Source organism: Nelusetta ayraudi, unplaced genomic scaffold (assembly GCF_046127955.1).
Source record: "Nelusetta ayraudi isolate G7.1 ecotype Tasmania unplaced genomic scaffold, CSIRO-AGI_Nayr_v1 ptg000011l, whole genome shotgun sequence".
NCBI classification, from domain to species: domain Eukaryota; kingdom Metazoa; phylum Chordata; class Actinopteri; order Tetraodontiformes; family Monacanthidae; genus Nelusetta; species Nelusetta ayraudi.
In genome coordinates this window covers 6,056,964-6,079,323 of record NW_027466061.1, presented here as the reverse complement: position 1 = coordinate 6,079,323, position 22,360 = coordinate 6,056,964, and the positions used below count along the sequence as shown (strand labels likewise).

At 45.7% G+C, this 22,360-nt stretch overlaps 1 protein-coding gene and 1 long non-coding RNA gene across 2 annotated transcripts in view; both read right to left on the bottom strand.

Annotated features, from left to right (window-relative positions):
* Positions 1 to 22,360, bottom strand: part of LOC142884570 (uncharacterized) — a 318,763-nt gene that overhangs the window by 104,325 nt on the left and 192,078 nt on the right. The window lies entirely within an intron of this gene.
* The window catches only part of pcdh1a (protocadherin 1a), a 97,639-nt gene that overhangs the window by 15,563 nt on the left and 59,716 nt on the right, over positions 1 to 22,360 (bottom strand). The window contains exon 4 of the mRNA XM_076020286.1: positions 8,309 to 8,528. Coding sequence (XP_075876401.1) covers positions 8,309 to 8,528 — 220 coding nt within the window. The remainder of the gene's footprint in view (positions 1 to 8,308; positions 8,529 to 22,360) is intronic.

Genomic DNA, 22,360 nt, shown 5'->3' with positions numbered 1-22,360 from the left:
AGTAATACACAAACAAATCTAAAGCTTAGGGACGCTGGATTATGTGGCCACTGGCTCACTCATTCATTTTACAAGCTTAGTGCTAAAACCGGACGTTTTGCGTGACGGCGTGGCGTTAAAAGCGCTATTTGGGGGAGACTAACGTGTGCTTCTACATGCCGTTCATACACATAATTCAGCAGACTGATGTGCGGTTTCATTCATATACATGTCAGTAACAGCTAACAGTTAACCTCTGTGAAATTACAGGTGCTGGGAATTTGTCCTCAAAAGCCCCTTGGCTTCGCTAGTCTCTGTCTGTCTTTTTAAACGTTATTTAAGATGTGGAAGTTTGCATTTTAGCTATTTTCAACAATGTGTAATTTTGCAAAGTTAACATGATCCAAGAAAATAATTAGATATGCAATAATAAAAATGATCCAAATTCACACAAAACTTCCACATCAGGCAGTATTATGTGTCTCCAGTGTATTGATGAATTAACCCAACTTGTGATTCTTTGGTTCTTATTTGTGCTGCATGTTTCAAACAATGTCATAAAACGCACAGTGCTAGAAATTAGAGAAGATGTAGATTATTGAAGATGGCTGAAAACAGAGGGTTAAATATTCTGTTCTCTGGAGATCTGTAGTTTTCTTTTTCTTTTTTTTTACCCAAAATAACAATCCAAATTAAGGGTATGTTAGTGTGGAAACTTAAAGAACCACGTCAATAAAGATTATGACACTGACAACAACTTGATGTTATTTCCGGTTATTTCCGGCCTCCCAGTTCAGTGGGCACAATGATGAAACTGCAGAGAAATCACTTTTATGTGTGAAAGAAGGTGATATGAAAGTGAATCCAAGCTGAAGATTTATTGGGATAATGGCTCTGCTATTCTGGTCCCCCTTTGGATTTCACAGGCGGCTGCAATCTCTGCAACACCATCATACGTCACCTCGCCCTCAAAGAAAATAAGCCAATTCCTAACTGTGCAACAGTTAATGGTCTGAGCTATGATACATGTCGCTGTTCAAAGGGCCGGCCTGCCAGCACTCATTTTAGAAGCAGTTTAATGTGTGCGGGCCCAAACTTTGGGGAGAGAGGAGGTGTCCGCCTCATCGTTAGTGACCGCAAGCCGAAGCACATTCTCAGCCTCAAATTGGGCGAACGGAAAATCCAGACGCATTAAAACAGAAGAAGGAGAAACCCACCACGACGGGTTTTGACACATCATCGCCTTCATCCCGCATTCAGCCGCAGCGTCCTGGAAAGTCGTTTGCAAGAGGGGCCGCGGCCGCTTGCCATTGTTCGCGGTGTCAAAGCCTAATCCAGGTTAGAGAGTTTAATTCTGCTCCAGTTGGGCTCTTCCACTGACCTATTTGCCGCCGAGAAAAAAAAAGAAAACGCAAACAATCGTGGAGGCGGGGGTGTGGCAGAAACGGCGGATGTCAATAATGAGCGTGCTGGAGAGCGGCAGGGATTATCAGCACGTTACTCACGACAATTTGCCTCAGGGAAACACTTGTAAGGACTCTTTTTTTCATTTCATAACATAGGAGTTTGCACAAACACGCAACACACACACAAATAATAATAATAACAATAATAATAATTAAAAAAAAAAAAAAAAAAGCGCGTGGCCCATCTCTCCCCAGGTGTCCTGGCGTGGCCTCCCAAGTTTGAACAGAAGGAGCCGAGCGCAGGCATGAGACGCAGGGAGGAAGCAGCCGCCTCCTGATGCATCCACACACACTGGCAGCCGAGCAGCAGCGCCAGGCGCTCCTATAGAACAAACAAGCCCTAATCGTCTGACATCCTGCCTCTCAGAGCTCGAGTCACCCCCTCTGCCGCCACTTTGTTTGCTTCAAAATGCCCCCACCTGCTTCGAGCAGGCAAACAGGGCAGCGTCACAGCGTGGTGGGGGGAGGTGGGGTGGCGGGAGGATAAAAGTGGCAGTGTGACGGTGCCCGTGACTGTGAGATCCAGCGAGGTAAAAAAAAATCTACATATATATATATATATATATATATATATATATATATATATATATATATATATATTAAAGGAACTCATTATCATGCAAATGCAATTCATTCAATTTTACCTCTGCCGTCCTCCAGGGGGCCACGTGGCAGAGTTTCCAAGTTGTGCGGCGTCAACTGAGTTTGTGTGTTTTAACGTACGTGCATTTTTGCGTAGTGAGCCACCTGTCTCACTCCACCTGCATCCCACGATGCCCTCCCGTCCATACGAGAGCCCGTGAAGCCTCCAAACTTCCCACAGGGGCGATTCCGGGCCGAGCTGGACTAGTGGGGCGCGGTGGGATTCGCCGCTGAAACTTGAGAGCGGAGAGGTCCGGCGCTGCACCACTGCACCAGTCTCGGCTGGGGTTAAGAGGCACTCAAGTCAGGCAGCGCAGATTGCACTGCCTCTTGGGATGCGCACAGGACGTGGACGTTGCCCACCTGGCACGGAGTCACATCTGCTAAAGGGGGATCTCAGATGTTGCTCAACTCTTCAAGAACAACAACTGTGGTTCTCTTAGTGACTCTGCAGATGGATTTAACATTTTGGTATGGCCGAGTACTCCAGAGCTCAGTGTGAGAAAAAGGAAGAAGGAAAGAAGGAATCCATGAGGGTGGAGCAAAGGCCTTAAAAACAAACTCCAGGGAATAATGAAGAAAAGCTGTAAAATCGAGACCTCTGTAAAGGCAGCCACAACTCTGTGCCCGATTAGACACTTTGCCCCAATCATCCTCAAAAATGTGATGGCAGCATGATTATTATGCTGACCCCCGTCGAGCCGGACCTCTTCAAATCTCAGATTGTAAATATCATGTTTAATATCTGCGATGCCATGTTAGGCTGCAGCCTGAGAAAGGATCAGCAACTGCACGCTGCAGCGTCCATGCCGTCTTCTCTGTGAGGATTCCACCCTCGTTCCCTGTCCCTGGTTTTTTTTTTGTGTTTGTTTTTGATGCAAAACACAACAAAAGCCCGGGCGACCAGCTGGCAACATTAATCATCCTCCACATGTGTTTGTCTTCCATAAGTCAAGTCCGATCATGTGAGGATCTGCGAGATCTTCAGTCTTTGGGATCGCCAGCGTGGAGCCGTTAGAACGGCGTTATTACTGTCTGTACCACTGTGTCTTTGTTGAGTGTGTGTCCAGCCTACAGCCACATGAAGAAATATTTTTTAAAAAAGTGTTGTTTTGTTTGTTTTTTTACAAGTAATGCCTGGAATAACCAAGCAAACCATGTCCTACCCCAGGGGAGGAGATCAATAAATGTTCCGCATGTGACTCGGACTAAATTTTTTAACCAGCTGAGACACGTCAGCGCTGGTCTTTGGCTTTTCCTGCGATTTCACTGTAGCAGGACCACTCGTGCATTCTGACAGAAACCAGACATTCGCAGATAAGCAGTTTTCATGCCATCTGAAGCAATCAATTTAAGGAGAATTAAAGAGCTCAGTGATTATGATGAGAGCCTATTAAAACAAAACGGCACCATAATCAAAGTGATTTAGAGGTTGGGAGTGGGACGGAGCTCCCCCTTCAACACGCCCAACCAAAATGCGCGGCGGAGGTGGCAGCGGCGGCGGCACGTGCGCGATGAAGGCTCCCCGTGGAGATGAGCCGACCGTCGAGCGACGTGCACGCTCCACACGCCCCACACGCGTAAACATAAGGGACGTTCACGTGCACGGGGCGGCGGCACTGAAATGGAGTGCACTCTAACTGCTGCCTCAAGACTTGGAATTAGAGGTGGGGTGAAGGAGCAGCTGCTCAGCCGTGCACTGGAGGGAAAAAAAAGCAGAAGGAGAAGGAACTCTGGAAATTAATTGCCGCAGATCAGGCAGCATACAGATTTTTTTTTTTCTTGTCCCTCCGCCACTGTGGTTTGACTCGACCGGAGCCGGGCAGCATGAGGGAATATGATGAGGTCTGCTTGAAGTGAACCAGAGCGCCTGTTACACACCGCGTCCTCCATCCCCTCCCCTTCTGCCGTCCAGCCTAATAAACTCAGGTCACATTATGCAAGTCTGCAGGAAGCTTTTAAAAATCCACCAGCCGCTCAAGTTTTTCGCTAATAACCAATATCTGGCATTAATAATACATCTGGATTTCAGACGGTGGCGAGCAGAGCCGTGAGCTCGGCGGTTCCGAGGCTCTGCCCGGCCGAGCACATCGCCAAGACGTGTTCAGGAAGCTCCTGCGAAACATGGGGCCATAGGTGGATATGGCACAGCTCCCATCACAGAGGTAGAAAAGGCGAGTGTTATTTTATCAGTTGAGTATATACCACAATATATATATATATATATGTATATATATATATATATATGTATATATATATATATATATTGTAGTTATATATATATATATACATATATATATATATATATTGTATTACCACCAACCAACGGCGTTTTAATAATGCAACCACAATGTTGCTATTAACTGTGCCAAGAGCGGTGTCCGAAAGTTTTTCTTTTGCAGTGGGTGATTTCAGACTCGTCGCCAAGATGCGTCCCTGTAGGATGGTTGGAAACATCAGGCCAATAGGTGGATATGGCACAAGCTCCCATCGCCCCGCCCCCTCCCTCGCCAAGTTGTCCGACCTCAAGTTGTAAAACAAAACGCACTTCTGCGTCAATATAATTCTGGGGCTCGGTGATTCAGGGGGAAGAGAGTCTAGGGGTGGGGGTGGTTGCAAGGGTGGGGGCGGGGTGCGTATATTGTGTTTCAGCCGAGTTTAAATTGAGTGACACATCAGTCTCACCTCCCAATTTTTTGGCCCGTCACTCATCTCTCGCGCGCCACGGATAAAGCGCCGCGCCTGTACGACCTGTCAACTCCGTCACTCAAATGCTTAAGGGTGGGGGGGGAGGGGGGTGTTGTGGGGCAGACGGGGGTTGGAGAGAGAGAGAGAGGAAGAGAGAGAGAGAAAAGGCTTCACGTCACCGTTCAGGTGGAGCCTGTGAGGGATTCCTCCATCTCCTCTGATTCCTGTCGAATCCTTCATTTTGTGTGGCCTCTTTGTTATCTCCCTGAAGGGGACATCACATTTTAATTAGCTCTATCCGAGCTTGGCTACTTTCAACTCCCCTGGTCCTGCGTGCTCATGGGCTTTTGCCTCCTTGTCAGAGGCACTGCCACCGCCCCCACCGCCACTGCCGCTGCCGCCGCCGCCAACAACCCCCACTTCCCCCAGTCACTATTCTAACCTCCTCCCGCCACACGTCTCGTCTCGTGCCCCCTTTTCATTCCCTAACTGCTCCGTCTTCACTCGCAGTCTTGCTCCCCTGCTGCCGACTACAAAGAGCACCCTGTCTGACGAAAAAAAAGAAAAGAAAAAAAAAAGGTTTCACTGCTGCCGATGGAATAAACACAATGGGGGGCGCAAAAAAAGGGGGAGAAAAATGCATGTATTAAAGTGGCGAGGTTCAGAGAGCGTATGGAAATGCAGCTGCAAGCTCCTGGGCAATAAACAGCACACCTGTATGCAGTGCCACTGAATCTATTTATTACTAGGATATTAAGCAATCTCCAACCTCTATAAGGGCCAGAGGGAGCCACGATGTTGTCGCTGTCTTCTTCACCAGCTAGTCCGCCCACCAGCAGCCGCCGCCAAGTGCCCCCAGTCCCGCTCCCCTCTCCCTTGAATTATGGTCTGGCTAATTGAGATGAACAAGAATAAACATTTGCGACAGAGAAGAAGAGGCCGGCTAATGAGATCCAACGCCGCCGCTAAAGGAGCGATGCATCACGACGCCGAGGCGCCACACTAATAATAGAAGTGTGTCATCTGCCTCGGTGACAACGACATATTTTAGACTTTGATCGCCCCAGAGAATAAAGTGCTGGAGACAACTATAGTAAACAACCAAATAATATGAATCCAACTCCATACATCTATGCCTACATATATGAGAAACAAGAATAAACATTAGATTCCAGGAGTTGATGCTTATCAGTGACTCAATCTAATTTAATTTCTATTATATACTTTTTCAGCTTGCTTCGCTCTTCTAAAAGCCCTTTGTGATGTCAGAAAAGGCACCAATACCTGACTGATACCTCTCCCAGGTCAGTGACAACATTCCCAGCTTGTTGAAAGTCCAAAAAATCTTGAGTTTAGAATGGAAGCTTAAATTTTACATTAGTTTGTTTTGATGGGGACTGCAAACAGAGGGCTAAGTGTGCTATCTTGAGTACTGTGGCGTTATTAGGGTGAATAAATCCCCTACGGCTACACAATCTAAGGCCGGGATAAAACATTAAATGAATAATAAAGGAAGGAAATGGCTGTGTTGTGGATCCTTTAATGAATCAAACCAACGTGGACGCTGTGATATATCAATGCAATCTTTGGCTTTACTATCATATCTGAAGATGAATTACAAAGTTGAAGACCTCTCCTTTCAGTTACATCTCTTGATAATTAGCAAGAGATTTGTGTTTCATCAGGAGGCCGTTTCATTAACTTAACACTATACTGCTTCGCTGCTGTGCTTTTGGTGGGTGGGGAGAGCTGGAATCTTACAATAAAAACTGAAAATTACATTTTTTTTTGTTCTTCAAGGATATGGAAAAAAAAAAGTCTGAAATGTTTTTACTCAAATTCTAAGAAGTGGAGACAATTACAATTTGTTTTGCTCCTTAAGTGCGCCTTTTTTTGGGGGGAGACGCAAGAGCGGAGGAGGTGAGCTGCAAGCTGTCGCCATGTTAGAGGTGTCTGGTTCTTCAGAGGGAGGCAACGGAGCACACTCTGATGACTGGAAATACAGCATGAGAAGCACTTATCATCAAGACGGATGATGGATTACATCTGGTAGCTCCACAATTCATATGAAAAAAAAAATCCAAAATTAAAATATATATCTATATACTGTATATATATATATACATAGATCTATCTCTATATCTATCATCTATCAGATAGATAGATGGATGGACTTTTTCTTTCTTTCATAGGAACCAATGCAGACAGTTCAGCTGGTGGATTGATTACTGTGCCTGGAAATTATAACTGCTGCACATCCAGCGCTGGGCTTGGCTTAATGGCGAGAGTTGGAGGGGGCTCTGAGTAAACACGGCGCCGATGTCTGCACAGATGTCACGGTTCAGATTTATTCAGAGGGCAAACGCTCCATTAGTTGGGCTTTTTAATTAGCACACTTGTGAGGGAGGGTCATTAAGGATGTCTGACAGAAGACCCGCTGATGAGGAAGAGGAGGAGGAAGAGGAGGACGGAGATGGCGTGAAAGTCCACTGACACGTCCCGTCTGTCACGACGCGCTCGCCCGCAAAAGGCAACAGTTTGCAACCGCAAGCTCACCGATCACTGGCCTGTTGGAGCCATTTGTGGTCAAGTCAATGAGTGTGAAAAAAGATGGACGGAGCTTCCTGTTTCAAATCGAAGGTCGAGCACAGATTTATTAAGAGATCTGGATACCGGATCAAAGACGGCGGCCCACTGCTCGCCTGCCGCAGACGCAGAAAAAATATGCAGTCTTTAATATACTTATTTACATTACTTACACTCATGGGGCGCATAGAGCATATGCAGTAGTGTCACTTCCCATCATGCCTATGCAACTCACATGATGTATCAGAACGAGTCGAGACACAGCACATAAGAAGTCACGATGCCACGCACGGAATAATGTCCTTTCTCTTAAAAAAAAGTTTATGACTTAAGAATAGGGCTGATGTGTCCTATCAAACATTTTTGGATTGTGGTTTGTGGGAAAAAAATGTTTTTTGGACCCCATGGGATTTTTTTTCTGCTATCCCACAGATGGCCACTGTGAGGCAAAGTACCAGAATCCTGCATTTTTTTCATTTGGCCAGCAGGAACCGCCACCGTTGGTTGCACGGCTGGATGTCAGTACAGAAAGGAGACCAAAATTCAAACTGGTTACATTCTTTTATTGATTTGATTTAATGTCAGAATAGGTCAAATTTTGAGTAAAATTCGCAAAATCTGTAAAAAAAAAAAAATAAAAAAAAAATTGCATAACGTTGTGGGTATGGCTAAAATTTAGTCGCCAAGTGGTGTTAGGACACTGCATTCAGGCTTCAGGCCAATCGCTGCTACTACCACCCACATATCCAATTGTGGAACCGTCTGGTTTGAAAACGGACCGGAAGTTAATGATGGCGCTGAAATGTGAAACCAGCCTCCAGACTTCCAAACAAGTATTTGCAAGCCAATGGGTGACGTCACGATGACTCCGTCCATCTTAATATACAGTCAGTGGTTCAAATACATATTGCGGTCAAGCGCAACACGATTGAGGGTCCAGATCGTACCGTTCTCAGGGTGCTCGGTCTCGCCAATGCTTCCGTCCGGGGTGGTCCTCTCGTAGTGGTCCTCAGGCAGGGTCAGGGGCCCGATGCGTGGGCCGGACGACGACTTGCTGCTGGGGGTCTCTGACTCCTCCAAGCCGCTGTCGTAGTAGCTGTGCTGGGAGGCGTCCTGCAGGTCCTGCACGGGGTTGGCAGTGGAGAAAGTCACTCGCCGATGGGTGTGCTAAAAAACAAACAAACAAACAAAAAACACACAAGAGGGGACAACAAAATGAAACTCTTTGGTTCAGGAGCAATTTCCTCTTCTGCGCAAGTTCTTTTTTTTTTTTTTGCCCTCCATGTTTGACGGCGCTCTGGAGACGTTCCAGCTCGAAACTACACCATTAAACCCCTGCTGTGTGGTGTGAGTTCTTTATATTTTTATTTTGCTGACCTCATAAAGTTCACTCTTCAAAAGTCAGAAAATAGCATTAAATATTAAACAGGCTTAAATATTCAATGGTCTTTTGCGGAATCATTATTCTGACGACTATATAAAGGTGGAGGAACAGACGGGAGGTTTGCAGGACATCAAATAGGAGCAAACTAGCTACAAATTAATAAACTCGGGAGCACAGAGTATTAAAAATATATAGGATATAAAAATACATACACAATAAATAATAAATAACAACCTAATAAGCTCCAAAAATATATTAACACAGGATTTGGGACACGTGTTTAAAAATGCTGTGTGAACATATAGAAACAGAGATGAAGGCTTAATTGTAAACCGCATAATAAAGCAAAAACCTACATTGTTTGTTTGTTTTTTTTCATTTCCTCATGACTATCCATCATATCAGTGAAAAACAAAACAAAACACCACGCCCACTTTCTAGGATGCTGAAAAGTGCAGGATGCAATTTAAAAAAAAAAAAAGAATCAAAATACTAAGTTGTTTGTCCATCTTATCAAGTGCTCCAGATGGAGGTAGAACGTGTGGTGGCAGAGATATATATAAATAAATAAATAAACAACAACAACAATGAAAGTGTCGTGCGTATTATTGCCATTGTCATTTTCACAATTACGCTCGGAGCCTCGGCCTGGATGGAGGCAGGGCTCTGCATAGAGGCGCCCCAGTCAGGCCTGGATGTGCATGGAGACAATGTGCTCACGACAGCGGACTTGGAAGCATGCGAGTCAAAACTAAATACATAAATAAAGTATTACCTCGAGGGAGACAAACAGTTTCATTTTCCTAAATCTGCTGGTGGCAAATTAATTCCGATGACAATGATTGGTGCGCCAATCAGTAGCCCCAGTCAGACACTTCCTGTCTTCTTATTTTAATATCACCTCCCCCCACCCACCCAGCCCACCCCCCAGATTCGCCACCACACACATGCTCTTTCTCAGCTTTTCTGCAAGAAAGTCTTCAAAAAAGAAAGGCGACCACCTGAGTGGAACACGGTGGAAATCGAAACTTGTCATGTATATGTTTGTTTTGTTCAATGCAATACATAGGATAGAGTTAGACCCCTGCCAATCGCTGATGGGCATATTAAAAAAAAAAAGTAATATATGGCTGAAAATGATGAAATCTGCAGCTCTGGCGCGGCAGGCGGCACCTCGTAATAAACGATCCACGATCACACCCTTTATCAAATTGAACGGCTTGTAAATACAGTTAGGAGACCATTAAATTTCCTCCTCCCCGAGATCAGCTTACTAATGGCTTCACAGGCGGGGCCGCAACACCGGGACCACACACCCTCACCCCCCACCCCCCAACTCCTGCCACTGCTGCCACGACGGTCCCCCCTCCCCCACTCCACCCCAGCTCACCCCACCCCCCCACCCACACGTGACCACCTCTTGTGAAAGACGGGGAAAGCACTGATACAGCAGAACTGGGCCCGAATCGATCGCGTCTGGCTCTGTTGCATCTCGTTCTCCGTCCTGCCACAGCTCTGGCAAAACACATCCACCCAACCCCTTCCAAACCACTGAAAAAATAAATTACATGAAAGAAAAAAAAAACGGGAAGATTTATTTTTCACAGCGTGGAATGGGGAGATACGCTCTCAGGACTTGGCTAAGTGCCATCAACAAGCCGCCCTTAATACGGTGAGTGGGCTTGGAAACGTGTCCACAAACCTGCTCATCTCCCCCGTCAGTCCAACCCCTCCCGCTTTTTTTTTCTTCACTTTTTTCCCCATCTCCGTCTTTCATCTTAATATATGACGTCTGCCGTGCATCATGCCCCCCCCCCCCCCTTCTCTCCACCACCTCTCCCAGCGGTGCCGTTACATCACTACATCAATAAATCATGCATAATATATAAGACAGTGTCTTTCCACCTCGTGGCTATCTGTAGCATTTACGGAACCTGAGCTGGTTTCGCTCAGTTGACTTTCAAGGACCTGAAAGATTTTCCAAGAGGAAAGAAGCTAAAAAACACAAAAAACAATCAAAACAATAAGACAATAACAGACACAGACACACGTATATACACACACATATATAGATACACATTTTAAAAAAAATGACAAGCTGTAAGACGACCCGATGCTACAAATTTAGAAAATGTGCTTTGAACTGCTGGCTTCATATTGTCTTCACACTGTTTCTGAGCCTAAGTCTGAATAAATAGTACATCACCTGCTGTAAAAATAGAGCCTACCTAACAGGAGTTATCAATCGAGAGCTGCTCCCACACTACAGACAGTCGCGAGCTGCGCTGCTATCGCGTCGTTCTGATGTGCCAGAACTGAATCAGACAAAACGTTGTGTTTAAACAGCGCATTCTCCGGGGTGTGACTGGAGCCCAAACCCCACCCCCCCCACACTCCTCCGGCTTTTTTTTTTTTGTGGGGGGGGTTTAGTTGTTAAAATATGGATTCTTACTTAAACTTCACCCCAAGGCACCACTCCAGAGAGTCGGCGTGTGTCCTGGGCATGATAACTAGCCACGGCGGCGAAAGACGGGGGAATGGATTCTCCTTTTTCTGCGGAGCACAAATCCTCTGCCAGGCCTTGGGAGGAGGGGGAGGTGGAAGGTAGGGAGGGTTTGGGGGGCCGGTAGGATGGTCACGGAGACACGGACGGACGGCGCTTTGGCTGGAGGGGACAGGCAGAGGGATTAGATTCTGGGAGAGGGAGGATTGTTTGGGCATTGTGGAAGGAGTGAGAAGCTACACGGCCGAGAACAGCGAAAAAAAAAAACCCAGAAAAACAAAATTGTGGCATTTGTGATGACATCTGAATTCATACCCCCATTTAGATCAGGAGCAAAATGGCCTCATTGGTCGACCTGCTATTACAGCTCCAATGCAGATGGAGAGAAAACAGCCAGACTCTGTCCTTGCAAGGGGACGGAGACACATTTTAACACAGCCATAAACAGTAATCATCCACCGCCTCGCCATGCAGGCCCCTTTGGAGACCACCACTGATATTACATATACAACCTATATGGCCTCAGAATATTTCCCCCACGCTAACGGCTGAATATATGGGATAATGCGCAAAAAAAGGGACAAAGCTGCTGCAAGGAGCTTCGGTGGCGAGAATGATGCAGTTATTTCCTGGTTATTGCGGCTGCACTGTCTCTGCACAAACGTCCTCTGCCGTGTGAAGTTATTAAAAAAAACAATCACACACACATATATACAATGTATGTATGTCCATAAATAAATATATACGGTGAGGATTGTTGCGGCTGCTGCTGCTTCTGTTGCCTGAAATCATCCAAACCCCAGAGTTTGGAAAGAAAAATAATTTTTTTCCCCCTACAACTTAAAAATGTGTACAGGAGGAAGAAAAAAATGAAAGAAAAAGTATCTCCTGCCTCCTCGGAGGTTTGATGCAAGCGTTTTGGAACACGGCACAAGAGCCTGCGAGTTCTGAGAGTGTTCTCCTTTCGCCAAGAGACGGCCGGCTCTTTCAGCGCGGCCCCAGCACACTCAGGCAAAGCTCCATCGCTTAATAACTTATTCACTCTCAAAAATTCTAAACAAACCTATTGTACCAATGTTTAGCCGGGATACTTGGGCGGGTAGCGAAAAGAGGGAAAATAAATTCCGCAGATGTGTAATTATCTATTTTCTAAGCTCGCTAAGGGTAGCTATTACGAAGCGGTCCATTATGTTTGCACTCAAGCTAGGCCGTTTCTCCGCATTCTAGCAAAGTGCAGACTATCCACTGCCGCTGAATGAGAACCTTTTTTTCTTTCTTTATTTTCAAGGCACAATCTCAGCTGCACATAATAGTTGTATTTAAGGGAGCCGGTGCACAAGTTCTGAACAGACAAATCAGCCCCCTTTTCTTGATAAATTCCATTTCTACAAGCTGTTTACAAAACCCCATCTTCAAGTTCAAACCAAACCTTTATCCACTTAATATGAAAAACATACCTGCGACTCAAAGAAACCCCCTGACCCCCGACTTCTCGGAAAGTTTCCAGTTGCAGTGTGGAAGTTACGCACCGCATTGCGCGAGGCCGGTTGACCGTGATCGATTGTGTCGTTCCTTGTGTATTAACAGGCTGAATAATGCCATCCGAATAGGAAAGGCAATTTTGAAGGACGAGTCAAAAAATTAAAAGAAGTCGTCCCAAGTCACAGAAAACAAACATTGCTTAAAGGGCCGGCGGGCACAAAGAAAAGGTACAACAAAAAGCCTTTTGATGTGCTCGCGGTGTGCTTCTTACGTAAGTCGAGTGTGTTCATTGTTAATTAGCACTAGTACTGTTGTCATTTAAAAAAAAAAAAGAAAGAATAAAAAATCGCTGGGAAAACACATTCCATTTCTAGGGCGTCCTGCAGTTTATTCTTATGAGCCAGCTAACATACAAGCGCAGCAAAGCATGAAAACTGTATCTGGCATTTTGATATATTAGGAGTCAATCTCAGTTAAGAGCGGGTATTTTTTTGTGTGTCCACCTCTTAGTTTGCCTCTGATGATAACTAAATATTCAGATAAGTTTTCTGGGAGGAAGTGGTGATGGTTCAGCCGCTGAGACGTGAAGGGTCCATGTCAGTGAGTTGAATCAAGAAGTTGCCTTCTAAAAGAGTGCATTTTAGGTCATGCCGCATTTTTTTCAGAGTGTGTGTGTGTGTGTGTGTGTGTTTTGTGTCATTGTGATGCATCTGGGTATCTATTTCATTTTTTCTCTTTTTTTTATTTCAAACCCCATTTGATTAGTCAACTTGGGGTGCCTTGAAGTCTCATTTGCTGGGCCGCCTTTCAAGCTGTCCTTTACATCAGTGGCAAATTGACACTTAGCGGTGACGTCACGTCCACCGAGCTGTTAGCCCCGTTTCCTGGCCGGCAAATTAAAGCATACATCAATTGCCTCTCTGTCTCTGCTACGTCCGTCTGCCGTGATGGAGGACGTCTGTGCCCGGACAACATATTTTCCGTATGAAGGCGTAGAGTGAGGAGAGTGAGAGGCAATGAGAGCCAGCAGCTTTTGTGTCCTTCCAAGTAAAACAAACAACAAACACAAACCAACAGAAACATCTCTCTCTCTCTCTCTCTCTCTCTCTCTCTCTCTATGTATATATATACATATATATATATATATATATATATATACATATATATATATATATATATATATATATATACATATATATATATATATATATATATATACATATATATATATATATATATATATATATATATATATATATGTATATATATATATTAGTGTTTGCGACTAATGTCACTGTTGTGTCCACAGTTTTGATGCGGGTAGGTTATTGTTGAAGATCCCGTATTAAGCACATCGTCTCCATAATCATATATAGCATTTTATCCTGCTGTTTGTAGCCTCCTGCAAAAAAACAAAAACAAACTAACCAGGGAAACGATGTTAGCGCCCTTTATGACATCACCAAGGGCCAAATCACAGTGCTTTGCCATTATTTGCAAACAATTTCTAGAAAGTAGAGCAAGTGCAATAAGAAAAAGAGGGATTTTTCTAAAAAACTGGAAGTTTCAGTGAGACCCTGACACACATCCAGGACACATACAAGACTTTTTGTGCCTCTGATGCAGCCACACCTTTTTCAAATACTAAAATAAAAATAAAAAAAAGAAAAATAATAATAATAATAATAAAAAGAAAAAAGATTTATCCTCAAATATTTCAAGACTGCTTAAAATGTGTGCAGTATGATTTTTTTTTTTTTTTTCGTCCACCACTACTCCAACATACTGGTTTCCGCTGCAATGCTTCCTTGCTTCCATGTGACCACAACGGAAGAAAAAAAGCAGCGATGGTGTCTCCTGCAGACGGGACTTGAAGTAAAAATAATGTGTCGGCCTGCAGCTTCCACAAAGGGACAGGGAGGGATTCCTGGGGCATAGAGCCGGGCCTCTGCAACAAGACTTGCATTTTTTTTTTTGGTGACTGTGCACAGTGCAGCAGCCTCTCTATTGCCATTGCTGATTTGCACCAGTGATCCCTGATGGGACAGCAGACCCCGGCGCTGCTGTTCCCAGTCTATTGTGAAAGCCCTGGAGCTACCTGACACCACTCTGCCGTCAGGTGCCCTGTCATCCAGCCAAGCCTCACTGATTGCCAGTGCAGAAGGGGCCGCCGGTGCTCATGCAGATGGGAGGGGTGTCGGGGGGGCAGTGAGAAAAGCCTTTCCATCTCCCCCACCACTTTTCTTTTCCTTTTTTCCCCTGCCCGCTCTCTTGCAGCCAGCGACTCAGATTTACAATTTAATTCTGCGTTTAATGCTTTCAGGTCCGCGGACATGCCTTGACGGATTGGCGCGTGGCCGTTAGAGGCGATCAAACTGCCGAACGCGTTGTCTGCGCTTGAATCATTTTGTAAAAATAACTCCCCGGTGTTGTGTATTTCAGAGAGGGACAGCTTCATGGCTAGTACATACGGTGTGTGTAAGCGCAAGCCATAAAACGTAGTGGCAGCGGGATATCAGCGAGATAATAAAGTATATATCATAGGGTGGAAGAAAAAAAAAAAAAGTCTAAATTATTTTATCAGTGCTGTAAAAGGTGCTCTATTGGGTCCTCTATACATGTTCCGCTGTTTATTATTAATCCTCGAAACAGTACAGCTTTAAATATAAAACTCAGATATGAGATTGTGGGGAGCGTCTGATCTGTGTGGCATTAAACTCGGAATTTCTGAACCCGAGTGGCTGTTAACGCTTTAATGACCCTTTGGTTGCGTCCCAATTAATGTGTCTGCATCTGCCTGATAAGGCTGTCTCAGGGAGAAATAAATAAAGAAAAACAGAATTAATTATAAATAATATAATCTCATAATCTATTTCCTGGCACATCACGGCATGTTCTAGACCGGTGTCGAGCAGCAGATGAGCTGCTATTTGCAGTTTAAATCAATGAATAAATAAATCTAAACCTCATCTTGCTACATTTTATTCCCGTGGGGGAAAATATATAAATAAAAGTGTACAATGATGTAATCAGCAACAACATGGTGCCCCTCCGCCCATGCTACGTTTAAAGCCATCATATACCAGGGCCTCCACTGGGTATTGTCACAGTTAGTTTGCCGCCAAATGCTATATTATTCAGATTTTCACTGCACGGCCGAGCCGCTGATGAAGCTGAGTCACGGAAAAAGGAAAACATGCTGATTGTTCGGAATTTCAGAAGGAGGTGGACGTCCGAGGAGGGAGCCGGCGCTTCAGAACTTTAAAGCAAGACACGTGAACGGGGATAATGGCTAATTAAACATAATTACTGCGGTGCTGCAAATGCAACGCTGGGCAGAATTGAGTTGTGCAAATGGTTTCTGTGGTGGTGGTGGTGGGAGTCTCAGGTGCAGATTGGAGGATGGGTGAGCGTTCCATTCAGTTTATATAGCGCAGTGCTGCTGTTAACCCTTTATAGGGCACTCATGCAGCGGAACTGGGGCGTCAACAGGGGATATTTGTTGAAGATAATTGTTTTTCGTCACCTCTGAAAAGATTTCAGTTTTTTGCTAAATCAGTGCCAACAAAATTACCGCATATTGTTCTAGGACGATCCCCCCCCAACAAAAAAAAAATGATTAGAGAATAATCAGGTCATGGTTGGTCATGATCCAGCTGACTTAAAAAAAACCCTCATGGCAACCAGCAGCAAGAAAGCAGCCTGATGATTATTACTAGATCATTATTAGACTATTGTTCGTAATGAAAATCCGCTCAAAAACCCTCAACCTCCTCACACAGCTTCCAGACGCCTGTGTGGCCGCTGTTCACCGACCCCGGAGCCGAGGTGTTCCTCCAAGTCGACCCACAGCTGGAAGCCAGACTTTGAATCATGGCTATGTGACTCCCGCATTACGAAATGGGTTCTCTGCCCGTGTTAAAGGAGACGGCTGATGTCTCAGTGCCCCCTGCGATATGAAAAATTCAATTTAAAGGGATGAGAGGAAGAATGGTGCACGGCCTATTTTCATTCCCCCCACACCGAGAGATATGAGAATGATGTTCTGTTGTGCGCGGGAAATGATGCCAATCGGTGCGGCAGAGAGATTCCTTCATAATTCAATTCAATTTCTTCTAAATCCCAGTGGCGAGAGCCACTGCCAAGGAGGAGGCAGAAATGACAGAGACAAAGGGGGGAGGGCTCCGAGGCTCAGATGGAGAGGAAGAGGGACAGGAGATTGAGGCTGGAACAATGGCGGCAGGAGCGAGCGGGCGGAGCAGGTGAGAGGCAAGACGAGGAGAGTGGCAAAGTGGAGCCGCCGTAGATGGAAGAAAAATGTTCCAGCAGTGATTAATTTGGATTGCTCTGGCGTTTTAAGAGCGGTGAGCTAATTCCCTCTAATTACCTGTCGGCAGCCTGTGACAGGAACATAGAAATACACTTTTAGTGAGCGCCGACCTGATTTTTTTTTCTTTTCCGCGCTTTACCCCAAAAAAGGCCAAAGCTCTGCTACCTCCAGAAGTTCTCCTGTTATTCCGGGCGCAAAACGTGCAAATTCAGTGAACTCCCCAAGTGTGAGCGGCGGAGGCGGCGGGGAATCTCAATTTAGTTGCAGCAGTGTTTGTGAGTACATCCCGGGCTGTGGCGTTTGCTGGAATCAATGAGCTGCTGCCTCAAGAAGGCGCCGCGCAAAAAGGGGGTGAAAAAAAAAAGAGCTGCGGCAACAAATATGACAATGAAGAAGTGCACCTCTCAGTGTGCGCGGCGGCCGCGGAGCCATAAAGACGGACGCACTGGCATGGGAAATGCATATGTAACTGTTTTTATTTTCCACCCCCGCCATTATGTCCTCCATTCTTACTCCATCCAGTGCCCCCCCCCCACGACACGTGCACACGCGCACGCACACACACACGCACACAGTTGTTTTTGTAGGTGCAATAGCTGCAAGGCAAGCAGCGTGGAATTGGAGTCTTCAAAGAGTCTTGGATTATCAAAGAGACACAGCTACCAGAAAAACTAGGGGACACGCTGGAGAGTGAGTGGGGGTGGGAGGAACATAAGCGAGAGGCGGCGGGGTGGGGGGGTGGGGGGGGCAGGGGGGGCCAAGAGGGAGGGAGGGGGCGGAGGAGCCCGCCCGGGCTTGGGTGGAGTATGAAGTGATCAGACAGGGGGGGAGGAGGGAGAAAGGGAGGGTAAAGAGCAGAAAAAGTCCCTTTGTTCATGTGCTGTGAATGGGGGGAAAGAAGAAGAAGAAGAAGAAGGAGAAGAAGAAGAAGAAGAAGAAGAAGAAGAAGAAGAAGAAGAAGAAGAGGAGGAGCCGGAAGAGGAGTACGATGAAGAGGAGAAGGAGCCGGAGATGGAGGAGGAGGAGGAGGAAGCCAGGGTTGAATGCATTGAAAAACAATCACATGGTCTTGATAGGCAAGACTAAATTCCCATTCCTCTCCGCCTGTGTCGCCGCCTCCTCTGGTGTACTTCTCTTCTTCTTTCCCGCACGTGCATGCACGCGAAAAAAAGAGAAGGAAAGAAAACAAAACAAAAAGAATGATTTTACTGCCTTGAAGTATCATAACGCAGTGAAAAGCAAGTAGTGCTGCGGCAGGACCCGCCATGTGTGAATATAGCTGCCACATCTGATGACAAATCTGACTGTTCGCGCCATTCCATACGACAGGATGTGGGAGAGCTGGTGCGAATGCATCATCCGCCCGACCAGAAAAAAAAAAAAAGTAAAAAGCTTTCCGTCAGCCATTCTGTCCCACAATGAGATATGGGTCCTTTTTTCTTTTTCTTCCCCTCCTCGATTACATGAAGACTTCTCGCCATAAAAACACATTTCGGAGCCAGCGTACGAAACGGATTCTCGCCGGTTGGCCGCCGTCGGCTGCGGGGCATCATCACCGCGGCGGCCCTGTCCCATTGGCACAGCGAGCGCACATCAACCACCCACCTTCACTGACCCGCTTTCAACTAAATTAGACCCCCCACCCCTCCCCCACCCCCTCCCCAGCCTCTCCCCAAACACGCACGTACAGAAAAATAGCGAAAAGGTTCCACACAGCGCTAAAAACAAAACGCTGTTCTCAAAGTCACCTCAGCGCATCTTTCCCCGAAGGATACGATGCTCAACCAAGCTATAAACAAAACCACAGCAACACAAAAAGCTGTTCTTTCACATTTTTGTGTCGTTTCGGACTGCGTGGAAAAATAGCTCATTGATTTGAACCATCAATATTCTGTTGCTCTCCAGAAAACAGCGTATTTAGCCCTTTGTTTACAGCCTACAGCAAAAAAAAAAATCTGAAAATTAGTTTGCCTGAAATTTACATATTTAGCCCTCTGTTTACAAATACAAAAACGCTGACTTTAACCTGTGGTGATGCCCTTTGTGACATCACAGTTGCAACCTTGCACCTTCCATGTCTTTGGAAGGGGGCAGAAACAAGGTGGCCGCGAATTTCACAAATATGTCAGAGCCCAATATGACATCACAAAGGGATACATTTACAGAAACGTGTGTACATCTCAAAAATTGTAAGAAAGAGCAAAGCACGGACTTTTCTGGATTCACAGGAGTTCTCTGGCAGGGCAGAGACGGTCAGTATTGGCAGAAACCATCAGTAAACTGCATGGGTGTAAAATATTTAATAGTGCATTACATATTTCGCAACATGTTCTCGAGTGTCTGGACAGATTCAGGGAAGAGCCAGAAGCTTTCAAAGGAGGTGAGAGAAAGAATCAGTTTGAAAGACCTTTGTTTGGAAGGATGCAGGATTAAAGTATTATAATACTAATTGAGGCAAAACAGTTCCATCTCCTTAGCGGGAGCGGTGCGAAAGTTACGGAATGTTTGCGGCACTGGCTGCCACATGCTGCGCGACACTCCAGGAAAAGAGTCGATTGCACCAAACAGAGAAACAAAAGGTACGTCGAAGGCGCCACAGATAAGAGCACAATAAGCGACAACAGTCGGAAGAAAAGGGACTGCAGGCGGCGGAAAGAGGAGCTTGAAATGGAGACGGCGGCTCCGCCAACAGCTGCTCGGTGGGGGAGACGCAAAAGTCAGATCACAGAGGAGTGACCAGAAAAATAACGGCAGGAGGATGAGATTCGATCCTGCAACTCGAGTGAATGAAGAGCCGAGATGCCGGAGCTGTTCGCTACTCGTCCAAACTGTCCAAATCTGGGGCTGATTTGTTACCTTTCGATCCCAGCATGAAGTCCGACCTGCACAGAGCCTCTCCCAGTTTCGCAGCCACAATTCACACCAAGACCAGCTATTCCGAAACATTACCAACATAACCAACTCTCAACTCGCCACTTATGTTTTTAGATCAATTCAAATGAAAATCTCGGGTTTGTTTTTACTATGATTTCCGTGAAACGAAACGCCTGCCGAGCGGCACATCGCTCGAGTGCATTGTTTCATTTTCACCAATGGGGGCCAAAAGCTGAGGTTTAAAAGACTTATTATGACTGAATGACGGATCTGTAATAACAAAGAAAAAAAAAAGTGGTTTGTTTTTAAGCATTCCCTCCGAGGCCAATCCATGAATGCAACCTTGGAATGAATAATCTCCCGGCCGGTGGAGCCGCAGGTGTCGTGAATTACGGTGTGCGCAAGTTGCTGCTTGGAGTGAGGCCAGCAGGGTGCAGGGTGAGCCGAAAGCACGGGGAGTTGGGGGGGGGGGGGGGGGTATCTGACAGGTGATTGCGGGGGCGGGCTGTTGTTTTCCACGCCTCATTTATATTTATATGTGCAACATAAGAGGCACCGTCTGTGTTTTACTTATTAGATCAGATGGAAATACGGTGAACACAACGGAAAGAGTCGTCTTCCCGCATCGCGATCGTGAGGAGGAATCCTGCCACAGTAACGGTGACTTACGCCAAAACACATCCACACACACACACACACACACACACACACACACACACGCACAACAAAAAGAAGCACCCTGACAGTGATTTTAATGTTGCGCGAGTTTTTTCCCCCCAACTTAAAACCCGACCCCGCGTGACTTCAGTGGGATATTTTAGGTGGCTCGTACTTGCACCATGTGACCGTGCACCTCGCTTGTGAAGCTCAGGGGAAGGGAAAAAAAAAAGACAGTCAGAACTTTACAAGATTAGAGGTCAACGCTTTTAGCAGGAGAAGGAGGAGAAAAAATAAACAGGAGCCAACTCTCTGCACGGCTGTGACGCGTGATTTATCTCCGCTTTGCCTCCGCTGCTCCAGGAGACGAGCAGAAAGTCTTCAGCGGGGGGGCGAAAAGATGAGCTAGCTAATTTCTACCCGCCAAAAATGCTGGAAATCAAAAAAAATAAATAAATAAAAAAAATTGCCCGGAATTTGTCGGATCGCATCTGGTCGTGTTCCGTCGTGTTGCTTAAGCAGATGTTTTAGCAGATTTTGCAAATTGAGCTTTCTGTGCATCTCTGGCCCGTGGGTTCAGAACTCTTCCAACGGTCAAACATCCGCAGCCATATACATAGTCCCCCGCCACACCACCCCCTCCTATCTACATAGTGCCCCGAGGGGTGATTTCAAATTCAATCTCCAGCAGCTGTGCTTCTAAACAAAACTGAATTAAAAAGCAGGCCGAATTAAGCAGCAACATATGAGAAGAATTCAGGTCAGCGGTTTATTTTCCTTACCATGTGATGTAAAAAGAAGCCAAAATACTTGCAAATGAAGCATTATGACAAGAGAGCAGTGCTGTTTGTGTTGAATATCGGAGGTATGGCCGCTGTGATTTGCCCTGCTTCTAAAATCACGCTAACCAGTAATGACAGTCAGCGCAACAGCACAGTGATCAGCCTTTATGCCAAAGATAAGCAGGTGTGACTGAAGAATCAAATTATTCAGTTCTACAGCAACATTTCCTCTTCCTGTTTTGGTTGTTGCGAGGAGTAAGCGGTGTCAAATGGAAGTCCATTCCAGTATCAGTATTGTTTCTGTAATAGTTCACAAGATGGAAAATATCTAAATTAAGACCCTCTTGCTCGCTATCTTCCGTAAAACTCCCTTCCTTGCAGCTGTTTACACACTCATTTTATTGCTCACGGTATTTAGGAAGAGTGAGTCAACGGAACTCAGAGTGATTCCGTCTGATGACAGCTCTTGCTTGTGTTGGAGGTTCATACGCTGCTCGTAAAAAGTCAGGGATATTGGGCTTGAGGATAACATTTCAGAACGCACCTAAAAGGCATTGGAAACTTAACAGGTGAACTTAGTTTGGCCTTCTGTAAACCTGTGAGTGCACAGGTCCAATTGTACTGCAACTTGCTGCTGATTTAACAAGTTTATATACGGTAACACTCATAACACAAGTTACTAGAAACTAACCTTTGCACCATCACGTCACTCCAAGTCCTATTTCTTTCCCAGTGTAGTTAGCTTTTGGTTGTGTTAGTGTCCTGAGGTGAAGTTGGTCACTTTAACAATCTAATTGATTGGAAGTGATCTGGACCTGGAAGCCTTTCAGTATTTATGATGGAGTTGTTAGCTACGCTGATCAAGCTTGTTGCTGTTGTGATGTCTGCTATCCCATTACAGAGCTCCAACAATGGGAAGCAACACAAAGTGCCATTTACATTGTATCTGATCAGATCGGAATCACCTTCCCACATCCACTGATGTGG